This window comes from Myotis yumanensis, unplaced genomic scaffold (assembly GCF_028538775.1).
Source record: "Myotis yumanensis isolate MYYU_CA2020_CCGP unplaced genomic scaffold, mMyoYum1.0.hap1 SCAF_19, whole genome shotgun sequence".
In the NCBI taxonomy this organism is placed as follows: domain Eukaryota; kingdom Metazoa; phylum Chordata; class Mammalia; order Chiroptera; family Vespertilionidae; genus Myotis; species Myotis yumanensis.
The window spans coordinates 10,172,453-10,188,577 of NW_027223770.1; the positions used below are offsets into that span (position 1 = coordinate 10,172,453).

Below are 16,125 nucleotides of genomic sequence, written 5' to 3' on the forward strand. Positions count from 1 at the left end.
GAGGTCACACAGCAAGCAAGTAGATGTCCCAGAACTAGAACCCAGGACTTCTGACACTAGATCAAATGGTTGGACTGAGATCTCAGTGAGCAATTACTATGTGCCACACCTGGATTAAGATGCTTGTGAGAGCCTGTTTGTCACCAAGGAAAGCTGGGAAGTAAGGTATCCTCTCCCATAGTCCCAAAGCCACACGGACTCTCCCATGCTTAGATACACACACACACAGGTGAGCATGCAGGCCCTTCTGGCCCCCCAGAAAGCAAGGTGAGAACAGCATCGCTGAGGGATGTGCAAAGATTAAGCTAATAAATAAAGCTGCCCAATCAATGGTGCTTGGAGCACTGGGAAACAAGAAATCACTACTCATGCCAGGAAAATCCAGCTCCTCCAAGTCCCACCAAATCCACAACCTCAACCAACAGCAATAAGGAACAAAAGCTGAGCCAGGAAGAGAAAGAGTCTGGGCCCAAGAAGGGGCTGGACCCCACCGGGTAAAACAACTGCCCCTCTCTAAGCCTCATGTGTAAAACAGGGCTGGTAACCAGTCCTTGCTCCAAACGCCACTGAAGGTCCATCCCGGTGAATGCCACAGAAAGTCACAAATGGGGTGGCCAATTTTGACTAATAACACATGCCTGTGGCATAAATTAAGAGGTTATAAGACAGTCAGTCTCCCACCTAACCCATGTCTCCCTTGCAGGGGGCAATCACTGTTGGCAGTTTCTTATGAGCCCTTCTGGAAAGTTCTATACCAAAAATCATTCTCGCTTGTCTGTACATTCAAAGAGCAATTTGTCTGATGTCACCAGCTTATAAAAGGCAGTGCTGAGAAGCCTCCACATCTATCTGACTTCACAGTCCAAGTTCCCAACCTGTGTGCCACTTGTCCCCAGCTTTCCCAGTTTGAGGAAGTCCAGATGCCCAGTCCTCAGAGAGATGTTCTGCCACAAAGAATCTCTCCTCTGCCATGGGACTGGCTACGCAGGTTTGGCTACAGGTCTCATCAGGCCAGGCCAGAGCTCCAGGCGGCCCAAGCACCTGGCCACCAACCAGAATTGCTGAATCCATTCCCTTCTCCCTATTCCATGCTGTCTCTGGTCCATGCCCCCATCATTACCAGATGATTACAGTAGACCCCCCACCAGTCTCCAGCACCTACTCTCCTCAGCCCCACCGCCCCTCTCCTCAGTCCCACCGCCCACTCTCCTCAGAGTGACCTTTTCTAATGTAAAATTTGAACAAAACAACATCCATGCTCAAAACCTTTCCAGGGCTCCCCATGGTATTGCAGGGAAAAAAAAACTTGCAGCCTCCCCCTCTATTCACCCTGGTCATCCACTCACCTGCCACCTGGCCTTACCTGGCTCCTCCAGCATGCTGGCCTCCAGGCCTTTACCTTTGCTGTCCCTCCTGCCCTGGTGCTCTCTTTCAATTTTTCTTCACTCAGAGAACTTCCCTGACCACAAATGAATTAAAAAGTTCTTGGTATTTTCTCTCAAGAGCTTCCTCAACAACACTTGGCATGTTTTATAATCATGCACCTTGTTTTTTCTTTACTGCCTGCCCTCCTTCCCCAACACCAGAATGTATGCTCTATGAGGGCAGGAACCTTGTCTCTATCAATAATGGCTTCATCCCTGATGCCTAGCGCAGTGTCTGGCATACAGCGTGGGCTCACCTGTTTGCTGAATGAATATATAAAATGGCCACAAGCAACGCCCCTCCACAATAAACCTCCTATGCATTCAATTTGCTCACTGGCTCACTTCCATACCATTGTTTTGAAAACCTCAGAGGATGGGGCTAGGACCCCAGCTCCCCACCCCCAGAGCTGAATGCTTTTGCTACCTGCTCCCCCCTTCCCCCACTACCGCCCAGACTCCCTTGGTCTCCTCTCTTCTTCCTTGCTGTTACATTAAGCAAAATTTCTCCATTGGCAAATAAATGCTTTTTCCATCAATAACCACAGATGACTAAATCAAACCTTGAGCTGCTGTTCTTATCTCTTAAACAGACCCATGGATTTCCCAACTAATCAGAAGGTGAATCAAATGCTGCCATTTGAGATGGGAGATAATTCGGTCAATTCCTTCCAGGAGGAGGGGTCTGGGTGGGAATTTGCGTATGGTCCCCAAAAAACAAACACTCTTGTAAATAAAGCCGGCCTCCATCCTGTCTCCACAATGCAACCAACTCTTATTGAGTGAGTCAGGTGTTTGGCTGATTAAAAATTGATCCATTTCAAAATCTAATCAACAGAATAGGATTCTTTCATACGTTATCAAGAGAGCTGCTGACATCGAAAACCAAACCTGTTATTAACCCATGAACTCCGGTGACCCGGTGTTCGCCGCTCTGCGGGACTGTAAATTATTCAGTGGTCCAAGACCAGGGCTATGGACCTGATGGATTTAGATGAGGGCACAGTCCAGGGGGTTCAAATCAAAGGCATGGCCCCGCCAGTCCCCGGAAGGCTGGGGTTCCAGACACTCGGGATCTTTGTATCATGACTGCAAATACATTAGACACATCCGCCTGGGCCTTGCCTGGGCTATGCCTTTGACAGAAAAGCCTCTCTCAACTCCCTGGCAGGGCAGGCAGGCTGGCCAGGGCCTGAGTTGGGGTTAGGGATTGGGGGGTAAGGGATTGGGGAGACTCAGGGCTGGCTTCATATTATCCCTAATTTCCAAGTTAATGAATTATTTTCCTTGAACTTCAGAAAAGGAAAAAATAAACAAAGATGTGAGGGGGGCCTGGCTGCATTTTGCTAACAGTTAACGACAGGCAATACAGTCAGTTCAAACATTTTACCTCCTCATGCAAGGAAGAGCTCTGTTGCAACGGGGCCATTTAAAAGAGGAGATGAAAAAAGCCAGCCATTGGCTATTTATGTGTCTGGCAGGGTCCAGAGGGGTGATGGGCTTTCTCGGCAACTTCTAGACTCTTTGACCTTGTATTAAAGCTTCATTAAGAGTCATATCTTATAAAAACAAGAGCAGAGTACATAAAGGGTTTTTTAAAAGGACACATATACCCACGCCAAAGTTTCCATGCTGCTAAGCAAGCAGGAAATGGAGCAGCAGCAAAGGCTGCACTTCACATTATTATTTCGGAGCCTGTATTCCACAGCTGACCTGAATAGAAAGTATTTAGGAGGGAAAAACATAAGTTTCAAGCAGAGTTGAAAGGTAATGGGAAACTGGGAGAAGGAAGCTGGACTGTCAGCTGAGTGACTAAGGGGACAGAAGAGAGCCACTTTTTTGTCCTAAGCTTCTGGGAGACCCCGGAGGAGTGTAGATGCTACCATGGGCTGCTGGGGAAAGGTTCTGTGTGCTGTGCAGGCAAACAGAGTTCCAATGCCAATTCCACCACTTCCTGGCTTGTGCACTTCGGCAAGTGGCTCAACCTCTCTCAGCCTTTGTTTTCTTGTCTGTCAAATGGGGATAATAAAGCTGCCATGTATTTTAAGTTCAACTATGTGTTTTAATATAATCTCCATATGTGCATTACTCAAATGCTGAACAATTGGCATCTACTATTATTATTGTTAATATTACTGCTATTACTAGTATTATACCAGGTGTTTTGCACTCCTTAGAGGAGTGTTTGATAAGGTTAGCACACTCCTAGCCCAAATGCTTGACCTTTATAAAAATGATGATTCCAACCTTCCTCTCTAGTGTTCAAGGATTTAGTGGGACACCTACACCATATGTGCATGAGCTTCAAAGCCAAGTCCTGGTTTCAAATCTCAGCTCGGCCAGTGGCTAGCTATGTGCCTTTAGAAAAATGAATTCACCTCTCTGAGCCTTAGCTTTCATAACTTTATAAAAATGAGATGATAATACAGACCTCATGGAACTCACTCAGCACAATTCCTGGCACATAGCATGCCCTCAATTAATGCTGGCAATTATCATCATCATTATTATTCAGACTGTTTCCCACTTGATCAAGTGCAAGTTATTTTGTTCATTTAATAGTGAGAGTTGGACCTGGCAGGGGCCTCTTGCTGAGTGACTCTGGACAAGTCACTCTTCCTCTCTGAGCCCTGGGTTCCTCTCCAATAAGGGTGGATAATAAGAACTATAAACCCCAAAGGGCAAGGCCTCCATCTGGCTTAGTCATGACACTATTCTTTCAGTCTAGACCAGTGATCGGCAAACTGTGGCTCGTGAGCCACATGAGGCTCTTTAGCCCCTTGAGTGTGGCTCTTCCACAAAATACCACGTACAGTGCGATTGAAACTTCGTGGCCCATGCGCAGAAGTCGGTTTTCAGCCTGGGCGAGTCTATTTTGAAGAAGTGGCATTAGAAGAAGTGGGGGGTGTCGGTTGGTCGGGCGACGGGAGGCGTGGCGCAGGCGGGCCGCAGGATACGCAGCGCAGAGGAGGTACATTGTTTTGAGGTACATTGGCTGAGGTCGACCCCTTCCAACTCTCCCATCCACACTCGTCTATCTGAAACAAGTATACAAGACGAGTGTGGATGGGAGAGTTGGAAGGGGATGACCTCAGCGAATGTACCTCAATCAGATTGAGGATGTTTTTAGCAAAGGCCAGCTTAGGAGTACCCTAATTAAGTTAATAACAATGTACCTACCTATATAGTTTAAGTTTAAAAAATTTGGCTCTCAAAAGAAATTTCAATCGTTGTACTGTTGATATTTGGCTCTGTTGACTAATGATTTTGCCGACCACTGATCTCTAGACCAATGCCCAGCCTACAAAAAGAACTTAAATTTAAAAAAGAATAAAGAGAAAAAGCATTAAAATTAAAAATATTTGATGAGTTCTTCCCCAGAAAATGTCTGTGCCCAGCACAAGATATCAGCAGCAAATAGATATAGAAGGAAGAAAACATCTCCCTCCCCAGTTCCAAACCCTGAGGACCCGCTCACTGCGGAAGGAAACACCCAGCCCACCCCAGCCTAAACCACCTGGACACTTTAGCTCCACAGCCAGAGAGAGGCTGACAACAAACTCTTACAGACCACCAGGAATCCTCTCTTAAATAATAATTTATTTATAAGTCTGAGGCCCCTCTGACCTCTCATCAAAGCAAAATCATCCTCTGAAGGACCCTGGACCTGATCATATTGATCGTGTCTAAGTTGTAATTTTGTGGCTTTGAGTTGAGCAGATGGGGTTGGTCTGCTCAGCAGGTTGTGGCCTGGCAGGGATACTTGGCAGTGGCTGGAACAAGAAAGAAATTAGAGGGGTCCTCCAAAGTTGGGGAGAGTAGCTGCTCCTATGGACAGAACTCAGGGCTAGGACAGGAGCTGCTACTGGACATTCTCCAGACCAGAGAAGACCTGTGGGGAATGAATGAGGCACTGGCAAGGCATGGACGGAATGAAGGGGGTAGTTCTGGGAGACCAGGCTCTACCCCTTGGCCAGGCCAGATGGTAGAGACTCAGGAAGCCTCAGGCCTAGGCCCAAGAAGCACCATAAATACCACAGTGATGACCAAAACCTGGTGGGCAACTTGAGCTTAGAGGCGCTCTGGCCAGCCAGGCCCTCCCTGATGCTGGGGCCACTGTCTACTGTTACCTGCTGCCTGTTTTCCTCATGATAGACCTTCCAAGAACTGCAGACAGAAATCAATGCAGCTGGTCCTGGTGCCCACACCCGCCACGTCCCCTCCCACTACTGAAGTTCAGCACTGCTTCCTGTAAAGCTGGAGCAGGTGCTGACCTATGAGGCAGCCCAAGGTGGGGACGCTGCCGTAGCCTCCTGCCCAGGCTGGAAGCCCTGGGAGAGAGGTCTGGGGAAAAGCCAGGCAAGGCCAGGCCTTTTCTGTTCACCCACAGGGGAGAGAGCTGACCAAGCAGAGAGCAGCAAGGAGAGTCTTTGCTTCCCTGCTTTCCATTTAGCACATCACCAACATGGGCCAGCAGGATTTTACCCTAAAGTCCTGGTTACCTCTGAGTCACCTGAGGCCTTGGTTTAAAAATCAGATTCTAAACACAGCCTTGGAGATTCTTCAGTTTCAAGAGATCTGAGGTGGGGGCCAGGATTCTGCACTTTAACAAGTCCCCATAGGTGATTCAAATAAGAAGCCAAGTTTTGGAAACACAGTATGTGTGCAAAGATGCAGTTTCTACGATGCTAATCACTGTGATGCTCAGAAGAGAATAGAACTGGAATGAAGAGGATAGCCAGATAAAATACAAAACACCCAGATAAATTTTAATTCAGATAAACAATGTACATTTTTACTATACATAGGTCTCAAATATTGAATGGGGCATACTCATATTAAAAATCATTTGTTATTTATCTGAAAATCAAATTTAAATAGGCATTATATATTATTTTTTATAAAATCTGGCAGTCCAAACTGAAATTCATTTACCACCCCATACCAAAGGATTAATGACATAAATTGTAGCTTATGCACATGAGGGAATAAGTATAGCCACTAAAATGGATAGTAATAGTCAACACAGCACTAGCAACGTGTCAGGACCTGTTCTACATGCCTCACATATATTAACAAACTCATGTAATTCTCCAAATAGCAGAGGTAGACATTAATGTCCCTGTTTGACAAAGAAAAAAAAAACGGATGTACAGAGAGTGAAGTCACTTGGCCAAAGCCACATAGCAGGAAAGTGGCAGAGCCGGGTATTAAGCTAAAAGAAGTTAGATTCCAGAGTTAAGAACAGACTTAATCACTCTACTAGAAGAATAAAAATAAAAGACAGCCCTGGCCAGTGTGGCTCAGTTGGTTGAGCACTGTCCCATGCACAGAGAGGTCGCCGGTTGGGTTCCTGGTCAGGGCACATGCCCAGGTTGTGGGCTCCCCAGTGGGGGTGTGCGGTTATACACAGCTGGCAAAAGTGAAAACTGGTACAACCACTTTGGAAAACCACTTGGAATATACTATACTAAAGCTATGCACATGCCTCCCTGCAACCCAGCAATTCTACACCCTAATATATACCTATGGGTTTCAACCAGAGGCAATTCTGCCCATCCCCCAGGGAACACTGAGCAACCCCTGGAGACTTTTTTGATTGTCACAACTTGAGAGCTCCTACTGGTATCTACCTATTAAGTAGATTTATACCCAATAAAAATGTGTGCACCCATACCAAAAGATACGCACCAATGTTCCTAACAGCAGTCTTCATAGACGCCCCACACTGGAAGCCACCCAAATGCCCATAACAGGAGAATGGATTAATAAAGTGTGAGACTGTATTAACTGCAACTGTACACAAGTGGGTGAATTTCAAGAACATAATGTTGGTGAAAGAAGCCAGACACACGAGAGCACACGCTGGGAGATTCCCTTTACATAAAATTCACAAACCGGCAAATATAATGCGTGCTGTTAGGAGTCAGGATGGGTCATACTTGGGGTACAGGTTGGCAATGACTAGTGGGCATGATGGAACTTGAATTTCTGGGGGGGTGTTCTATTTCTTAACATAATTGGTGGCTCCATGGGCATGTTCAGTTTGTGACAATTCATCAAGCTGAGCCCCTGTAATATCTGTGCTCTTTTCCATGTTTGTTACACTTTGACAAAAAGTCTAAAGAAACCATGGTAAAGATTTATCACAAAAGTGGGCTGTCTTTATTTTCTTCTTTTTGCTTAGTTGTTCTTTTTACAATTGCCATGCTCAACGTGTCTTTTTTTTTTTTAATGAACAAGTAGGCCAACAGCAAATGCACTTATATTTATTCATCAAAAATTTACTGACCCCTGTGATGTATTGTGCCCAGCATGGGACACTGTGGGAGGCAGTGGGTGAGCCCCTACCCTCAAGAGCTCACAATCTTGGCGGAGGTGGGGGAGCATGTAACAACCTGAGTCTGGGCCACAGCCTCAAGCAGTCAGGTATTTTATCTGTCCAGCCCCGTGTGTTAATTCGCTTTCTGTGGGGCAGGGCCAGGTCTTCCCTGCTGTCCAGCACCCTCCCTCCCCCACTTCCTCCAGCTTACACAGGGCTGAATCCAGCATTAATGTTCACTGTCTGCCCCTGTGCTCATGGGAGTTTGCCATTCCCCGAAGGAGATACTGCAATCAGCACTGTACTCCTACAGAGAGATAGAAAAAGGATGACAAAAACAGAGGAAGGAAAACTGTTTGGGGGTGAGGAGACCCATAGGCTGAGAGGATTGCTCTTGATAGGAACACAAACACATATGGATAAAATACCATAAAATAAAGGACAGTTTAATTGGAAGTCAACTTTAAGGTTTAGGAGTTGCTGACCATGAATAGTTAAAAAGAGCTGATGCCCAAGCTGGTGTTGACACATGAATAGAAACCTACTGGATAGCCCAGGTATGGAAAACTACTGTGGATAGGGGGAACAGCACAAAGGGGGAAATAATGCTGTCCTCTGGAAGCTGCACTAACTTCAATATGGCTGGTGCATGGGCTGTGAGGGAGGGTCAGCCAGAATGCATCTGAAGAGGTGAGCAGCAGCTAAAATTTACTGAGCACTTACTATGTGCTAGGTACCATGCTAAGGAAATGCTTTACCTATGCTAAGGAAATCCTTTACTGAAACAGTGACCTCATTCCTTAGGTGGGAAAACAGAGGCTCAAAGAAGTGACAAGACTGGCTCAGTGAGAATGGTCAAGTTGGGATTTGAACCCAGACTGAGCCTGACTCCAGACCCACACTCTGAACCATGAGATTTACCCCTCCTCTCCCACAGGAGAGCCATGGCGGCACTACCAGCCCCACTCTCCTTGCCTTTACTCTCTGGGGTCTGCTTGGGGCTACCAGACCCCGCCAGGAGGCACACAAGTCAGCAAAAGGAACAGAGGGAATCAGGAAAGGCAGAGCAGGTGAGCTACAAAGCACTGCTGCAGGGCCCTGTGGGAGCAGGGTAGAAAATACCAGCTGCTCCTTTAACCAGCATCGCCTTTAATCTCTTCAGAAAATGGATGCTGCTCCCGTGTCCCCGGAGATCCCAAAGTTTGGGCTGAAGGCATTCTGGAAAAAAGCTCACTGTTGCCTGCGTCTCAACAGTCATCCCGGGTGCCGTCTGACACGCCACCACAGCACTGGCTGACAAGCGTCTTCAAAGGACAGAAATCGGCAGCTTTGCCATCTTTTCATACAGATGTCATTCACCCACAGGAAACACTTTCCCCGTGCATTGTGAGAGTTATTTTGGTTCGTGGAAGCCAACCCCAGAGTGAATCCAAGAAAGAAATAAAAGGGGGGGAAAAGAGCAACTCTGGCAAAATGAGAAAAAGTGGTGTTTGGGTAAACTGCACACAAAACAATCTGTCAAGATGGTCTTTTTCAAGGAGATCATTTAAAAATGAGGGGAAAGAATTGTGCTGAATGTCAGCAGGTGTGGCAGGCTCAGGGAGATGTGTGGGATTTTATGGGTATCTGTGGACCATGTTTAAAAAGTAGGCAAAATCCATTCCCAAGGAGCCAGAGTGTGACTGGGCTTAGGTGTGACAAGGGAGGAGGGTAGGTGACCACCCTTGTTAGGGGGGTCCCAACAGGCTTCTCTGAAGATAATCTGAGACCCAGAGGATGGAAACATCCCACATCTGCTTATGCTCCATGTGGGTGGTTTTTCTGGGTGGGTTACTGACATAACTGTGGCTGAGTCACTGTCCAGCATCTCTCCAGGCTTCCTTCCTTCCAGCATCTCAACTGGACTCCTTTCTGCTCCAATTGAAAAATCCCAGGAAAGTGCTCTGATTGATCCAGCTCAAGACATATGACTTCCCCTTGGACCAACCACTGTAGCCAGGAAGATGGAGTACCATGACTGGCAGCTCTCCCTCCTCCCTGGGTTGAGTCACAAGATTCAGGGGAAAACGTAGGAAGGAAGAAGGCCACTACAAGAATGGTGAGGATCAGGGTGGATAGATACCCCAAAGTATATCAGTTACATTCTGTGAGCAATGGTATCTTCCCTGCTACCTGATTTTGCCATTCTATGAGCATCTGGGGGGATGGGGGGGAAGTCTGCCACCTCCCTGAGACTGACTTCTCCAAGTCTATTAATGTGAGAGGCAGTCTCACAGTGGCCATTTGCATCACAAACAGGAACATCCATTGAGTACTCACCAGCTCCCAGGCGCTCTGCCAAGTGCCTCCCATTCATGATCTCATTGGATCCTCAGAGCAACTCTCTGACCTCCCATCTTACAGTCAGAGAAGCTGATGCTCAGAGAAGTGCAGGGGCTCACCCAAGATCACACAGCTTGTAAGAGGCAGAGCAGGAGTTGAACCTGATCCTAGCAGACTTCGAAGACAGTGCTCTTAATCCTGACCCCATTCTGACCCCTAGAGAAAAATATTTAAAGTAATCAAGTTCCCCTAGAGAAGCACAGGAGATTTACATGCTGGGATGGAGGAAGGTCCCCATGGAGTGCCATCCTTGAGCACAGATACTTGTCAATTGTACAGAGTTGAACCCCTTCTTCCCTCGCCCAGGGCCTGGCCCCAGTCTCTGGCACAGTGGGTGCTCAACAAATAAATACAAATTGGATTCAAGCCCTCGGCAAAGATATGATGGAGAAACCCCACCTTCACCCCAGGGAGATGTTAGGCCTCTGGTTCCTGGAAGTGACAAAGTGGGCCTGGACCCCAGGGCAAGTGACAAGTGTCAGGTCACCTGAGAAGCAGTGGACTGCCAGACATTCTAAGGAAGAATTCTGAAGGAGAAACAACCTTTCATTACACTGAAAGGACTTCTGTGTCTAGGTAGATAAGATAGCCTGAAAATGCTCCTACTACAAAACACCCAGACGTACTGGATAAAATATACCAACAACCCTTTAAATAAATGGGTCAGTTCGATAAGAAATTAAGAGAAATTCCCAAGGGCCAAAACTGAAGAGGAAACTCAAAATCAGACTGCTTAATATGTGAACTGATACTTGGCAATGAAGGGCTGAGACAATGCTCATCTTGGTAGTTCAGAGGCTTTCACCCTCAGTGAGAGTGTGGGTCAGAACACTTCCATCCACTAACCCAGGAAAAACAGAAGTATTTAATCTGTCTCATCCTTGCTCTAGATTAGAAAACCAAAAAGTACCCTTCCCTGAGAATCTGTAACCATGGGTCTGCCGCAAAGAAGTCAAGTATCTTGCCTGGGGTCCCACAATTATCAAATGGCAGAACAGGGATCCCAGAATGGAACCCACCCACCTGTACACTTAACTCCTGCAGCCCGTAGTAACCAGCCTTCCAGTTCTAAATCCAATCACTTGTCTATACAAGCTTAGAGGGCCTGGGTCTTTCCTGTCCACTCCAAAGCCATTTCTCCACGCATAAAAAGCATGAGTCCTTCTACTCTCATTTCAGGGCAAAGTCCCTTTCCTAATCCAAACCTCCATGTCCAGAAGAATATTTCCAAGGCCTGCCAGACATGAATTACATTTCTCAGAGTGTGAGCATTCCCCTGTCCCCAACTACCTCGCCTAGTGCCAGCCCAGACACCAACTACCAGTTAGCTTGTGCCTTGCTCATTGCCAGCATAAACACATATTTACCCAATTTTTCAGAATGAGCAATATTTACTCAACAGCCCAGAATGGCTTATATGGAACTATTAAACTCTATTGCTTCAGTCTGCAGTTCAGAGTGTGATAATGAATCAGTATTTTGGAGCGATTACAACGCTAATAAGAATGTGTGAGGCACAGAATATCACTATGCACGGGCAGCCGCCAAATTCCCTGGACTCCCTGCACCTCCCAACCTCTCATTTGGGAATGCCACCATTCCAGAAACCAGCCTGCCTGAGAACTGCCAGCTCCCAAGGTAGGCCACGCTTGAGTTATTGGAATACAAAGCAGATGAGATACAGAAGCCCACCATTATGCAGAGGGCAAGCTCCCAGATGCCAGCTCTTAGTGGGATATGGAAGGCAATGGTACCCCACTCCTGACAGCAGAACCCCCTATGCTAGCGGGGCCTAGAGTTTTAGCATGGCATTTCACACACTCTAATATGCACAAATATTGTTGAAAAAATACTTGTTCCCTCAGGCTGCACGCCTGGAGCAATGTTAGATTTGGTGGGGAGTTTTCCTCCATTTTTTTTTTTTTTAATCTTTCTGTTTTCACAAGCCGGGAGGTAAATAATAAATGACAGAAAGGAAGCATATAATTTGAACGGGATGAGGTCCTCTCTCGCCCTCCTCCCTCCTGCCCAGGAAAACTGCTTTATTCCTATCCCTACCCTAGCCTGTAGACAGGTGAATTTTTTGGGTGAGGCCAGGCATGCAGTCTCTGGTCAGGGGACAATGGTAGGAGCAGTTGAGCCTCCTTGTCTAGCCCCTTCTTCCCCCTAGATTGTAGGCCTTCAAACCCCTCCTCTTTCATCCCTCCAACGCTCCCTTCCCCCAGCCATGGTTGTCCTAGGTTCAGGATAAAGACCTCACTAGAACCTATAAGTCTCTTTGAGCCAGCCCTATCTAACCTCCATAGCCACACCCATCTCTATGCCCCTCCCTCACCCAGTGCTCTGGCAACACTAGCTGTCTTTTACTTCCTGGAACCAGGGGTGTGTCCTCATATCCCAGGACCTTTGCACATGCTGGTCCCTTCCTCACTCTCTGGATTACCATGGACCCTCTTCACTTCGCTAACTCAGGAGTCCTTCCCTGACTTCTAGTTTAAATCTACTTCACAATCTCATTATTCCTAGCTCATTTCCTCCATAACCCTTAGCAGGGTTTGCAATTTCAAATACATATGATTATTTGATTAATGTTGGTTTCTTAAGGGATTTTAGTTCTAAATACTGTGGAGACCAACAGTGCCACAAGGGCAGAAAGCATGTCTGTGCTGATCACTGGGGTATCCCAAACACATGGTCTAGGACCTGTTATATAGTAGGTGCTGAATAAATACTCCTTGATAACTGACTGAAAGATAAGGTTGGGGGACCCAGGAAAGTAAGAAGAGGTTGGTAGTAACATGCCCCATTTTGCAGATGGTGAAAACGGAAGTATAAATGTGGCTCTCACTAGAAACAAAAAGGTCCAGGAATTAGCCAGTGATCCTATTCCCCTTACCAAGAGTGCCTGGCTATCTCTGCCTAGCATCCCTTTACAGAGGGCCTCTGGTCTTACCAGGTCTTTCGGGAGACATGGTCCTCTCCACCCACCACACACCACACTCAGTTCAAGTCTGCATATTTTTTCAGAGAGGCCCAATTCTGCAAATGGAAAAGTAATGCTCCTGCCCCAGAAGCCCTGCAAAGAGGGGGCCCCTCAGTTTATAAACTGCCTCTTCAACTGGCCAGAGATGCAGGTGCCATTCCCTTGGGCCCCATTCTCACAGTGACTGCTCACCCTCTCTGGTACCTGAGATTTGAGAATTGCTTTGCCTCTGTCTCTGACTCACTCTCACTCTGTTTCTCACCTGTGTTCTCCCCTCCTCCCCAGCAAGGGAAATGGGGAGGGGGAAATCTCCCAAGATCCCTAATTTAAAATAAAGTCAGATCTTTTTCTCTCCCCTTCCTCACTACCTAATAACTACACTTGTGTGAAGTTGATGCTCTACATAACGAAAAGAGAGGCCTCCTTGGAGAGGGTACAATCAGACAATTTTTAAGATCATGGAGCATTAGACCATTCCCAACTGGGTTTACTAATCAAACAGCCAAATCCTTCATAACCAGCCAATCCCTACAGGGCAATTAAATCTTTCCCCTTTAAAACACTTGCCACACTGTCTGGGGACAGAAAGAAAAATTTGCAAAATTCATTTGATAAATTAGCCAGGGAAAAGAAAGAAGTGAATCAAGCTTTGTTCTTTTCATTTTTTTTAATTATGGAATTCACAATGCCTGAATAATGTTTAATAAGAACTATGAAAATTCCTAACAGTATTACAACACAACACAAAAGAATTAACCTGGTTACCGTGAAAAATTGCATATTTAATTAAGAACAGAGAGTTCAAAACTATCCAGAGATTTCAAAAGTGCTGTTGCCTGAGGGGCCAAATTACATGCTTCCAGGGCTGCTAACGGAGTTAGCGCGTTCAGTCATTACCCAGGCGTTCCCATTAAGTGACTTTGGGCAGATGACATCAAATTCATTTCAAAAGCACCAGGAACTGAAGCATTCACTTGGGTAGTTTAAGGGAAAGCAACTATCCTGCTGGTACAAATCAGACCCCTTGTTGATAAAGGCAATAATTAAAGAATAATGTTAATTAGCTGCTTTTACTCGAAGAAAAAGTATGGTAGTTGGAGTGCTTCCAGACTGTGGTGGTGGGAATCACTCTTTCTGGAAGAAGGGAAAGCTGTTGGGGGGAGTGGGGAGCCTCAGAGCCCCCAAGAAGAGAGAAAGATGGTGGAGGCTGGGACAGGGGCAAGACAGGGCTGGTTAAGGAGGGTGGCCAGGCATGGGTCTCCATGTTTGAATCAGCCTGGTCACCCAGAGGCCTTCGAGTGGGGAGGAGAGATGATGCTGCCAACATCTTGGGCACTATCACCGCCAAGCCCACTTCCATCATGGCCAGCTCTGGCAAACCCAAATCTCCCTGCTTGGCCACTTCCTGTCACACCCACTCCCCTCCCACAATCTCCTGTCATACCTATTCCCCTGCTCAGCTACTTCCTGTCACATTCACCCCCTTCACACCCCGTCACACTCAGCACTGAATCACTACCACCACCACCCTTACTATAGCAGATTTTCCCCCGAAAGATGATCACCACAGTACCTCTCATCACACATGCTCTTCTTGTGATGTGACCTTGACACTCCTCCCATGGAGTGGTCGTCCTGTTGGCCCTTCCCTTTGACCCTGGGTGGGCCTTGGTAGCTGCCTTGACCAGCAGAGTAGACGGAAGTGACTCTTTTCAACTTCCAAGGCTAAATCATGAAAACACCTTCCCTTCCACCTTGTTCTTTGGGGACGCTCACCCCTGGAACCTAGCCACCATGCTGTGAGGAAGCCCAAAATAGCCCACACAGAAAAACTACATGGAGAGGCCACATGAGGGTGGCGTTCTGGCTGGTAGCCGAGGTCCCGGGCCACAGCCAGCATCAACCACTAGATGTGTGAGTTGTTGACTTAACCCAAACTTTGAATCTTCCCAGCTGAAGTCCCAAATATCATGGAGTGAAGGCAAGCTTATTCAGCTGGGTTCCATTTTATTTCCTGTCTTATAGATTCTATGAGTATAAACAGTTGGTTTATCCCCACTAAGTTTTGGGGTGATTTATTACACAGCAATAAATGACTGCTATATTAACAGACACACACAGACACACATTTTAAGACATGCCTTATCTCCAACACCTTCCACTCCTTACGACCCATCAAAGAAGCCCAGCATGAGAAACAGGTCGACAGATCTGATCACCAGTGACAAGAACTTCTCCCAAAGAAAGCCATAACCAGCTTCTGTCTTATGCCTCTTTATCCAGCCCTCTAAAGCCTCCAAGCACCTGCTGTGAGTAGGTGCAGGAAGTGCACAGCAAAACACTATCCTGGGGCCTAGCGTGGAGGGGAGAGAACACAGGAAGCCCCTTAGCATGGCTGAGACCCCTATGCAGCACGAGACCCCCATGGCTAGGTCTTGGCAAAGGTAGGCTCAGATTCACCTGACTCCCAGTGAAGTGCTTTGACTCTCATTAGCAAGGTGCTTAATTAGGGCAGCACATCAATACATCCCAGAGAAACAAATTATGCTCTGATCCAAGCCCATTCACCTGCTTGTGTCCAGCCAGCCCCAAGCCACTAGAGGGGCATCAGGCAAGATGCAAGGGAGTAGGCACTGATGGGGCAGCTGAGGCAGGGGGTCAGGGAGGTAGGTGGGGGAAGATGGCCAGGGAAGGCATGCTTCAACCTTTGCAGCCAGTAGGCGCAGGAGCTGGGCCTGGGTTTCTCTCCTTCTGGCTCCAGGGAGGCAGAAGGCCTCTGAAGGCCTCACCTACCACGAAATACCAAGATGATCTGCTCTGCTTGGAGAATAATTTTTTTTTCCAGAGATGAATTTCACAAAGTAGGTCATGGGCCATGGGACCAATCCTCTTGCTTGCAGAGGCTGAGGAGGATGCCCTCCAAGGGATGGTGCTGGCTCAGAGAGGCTTCTAGGCTGCTGGCCCAAGGGGCCGAGGGTCCAGCTACACCAGAACATGAAGGGCAGGAAATAGGC

The 16,125-nt window shown here is 47.1% G+C and overlaps 1 protein-coding gene across 5 annotated transcripts in view; it reads right to left on the reverse strand.

Moving 5' to 3' along the window:
- CUX2 (cut like homeobox 2) overlaps positions 1-16,125 on the reverse strand; it is a 216,503-nt gene that overhangs the window by 181,199 nt on the left and 19,179 nt on the right. The window contains exon 1 of one of the 5 annotated variants that reach the window (XM_070399227.1): positions 10,066-10,119. The exons of the other annotated variants lie outside the window; for them this stretch is intronic. Within the exon in view, the coding sequence (XP_070255328.1) occupies positions 10,066-10,098 (33 nt within the window). The 5' untranslated portion in view covers positions 10,099-10,119. Of the gene's footprint in view, positions 1-10,065; positions 10,120-16,125 lie in introns of those variants that run through there. 5 annotated transcript variants of the gene reach the window in all.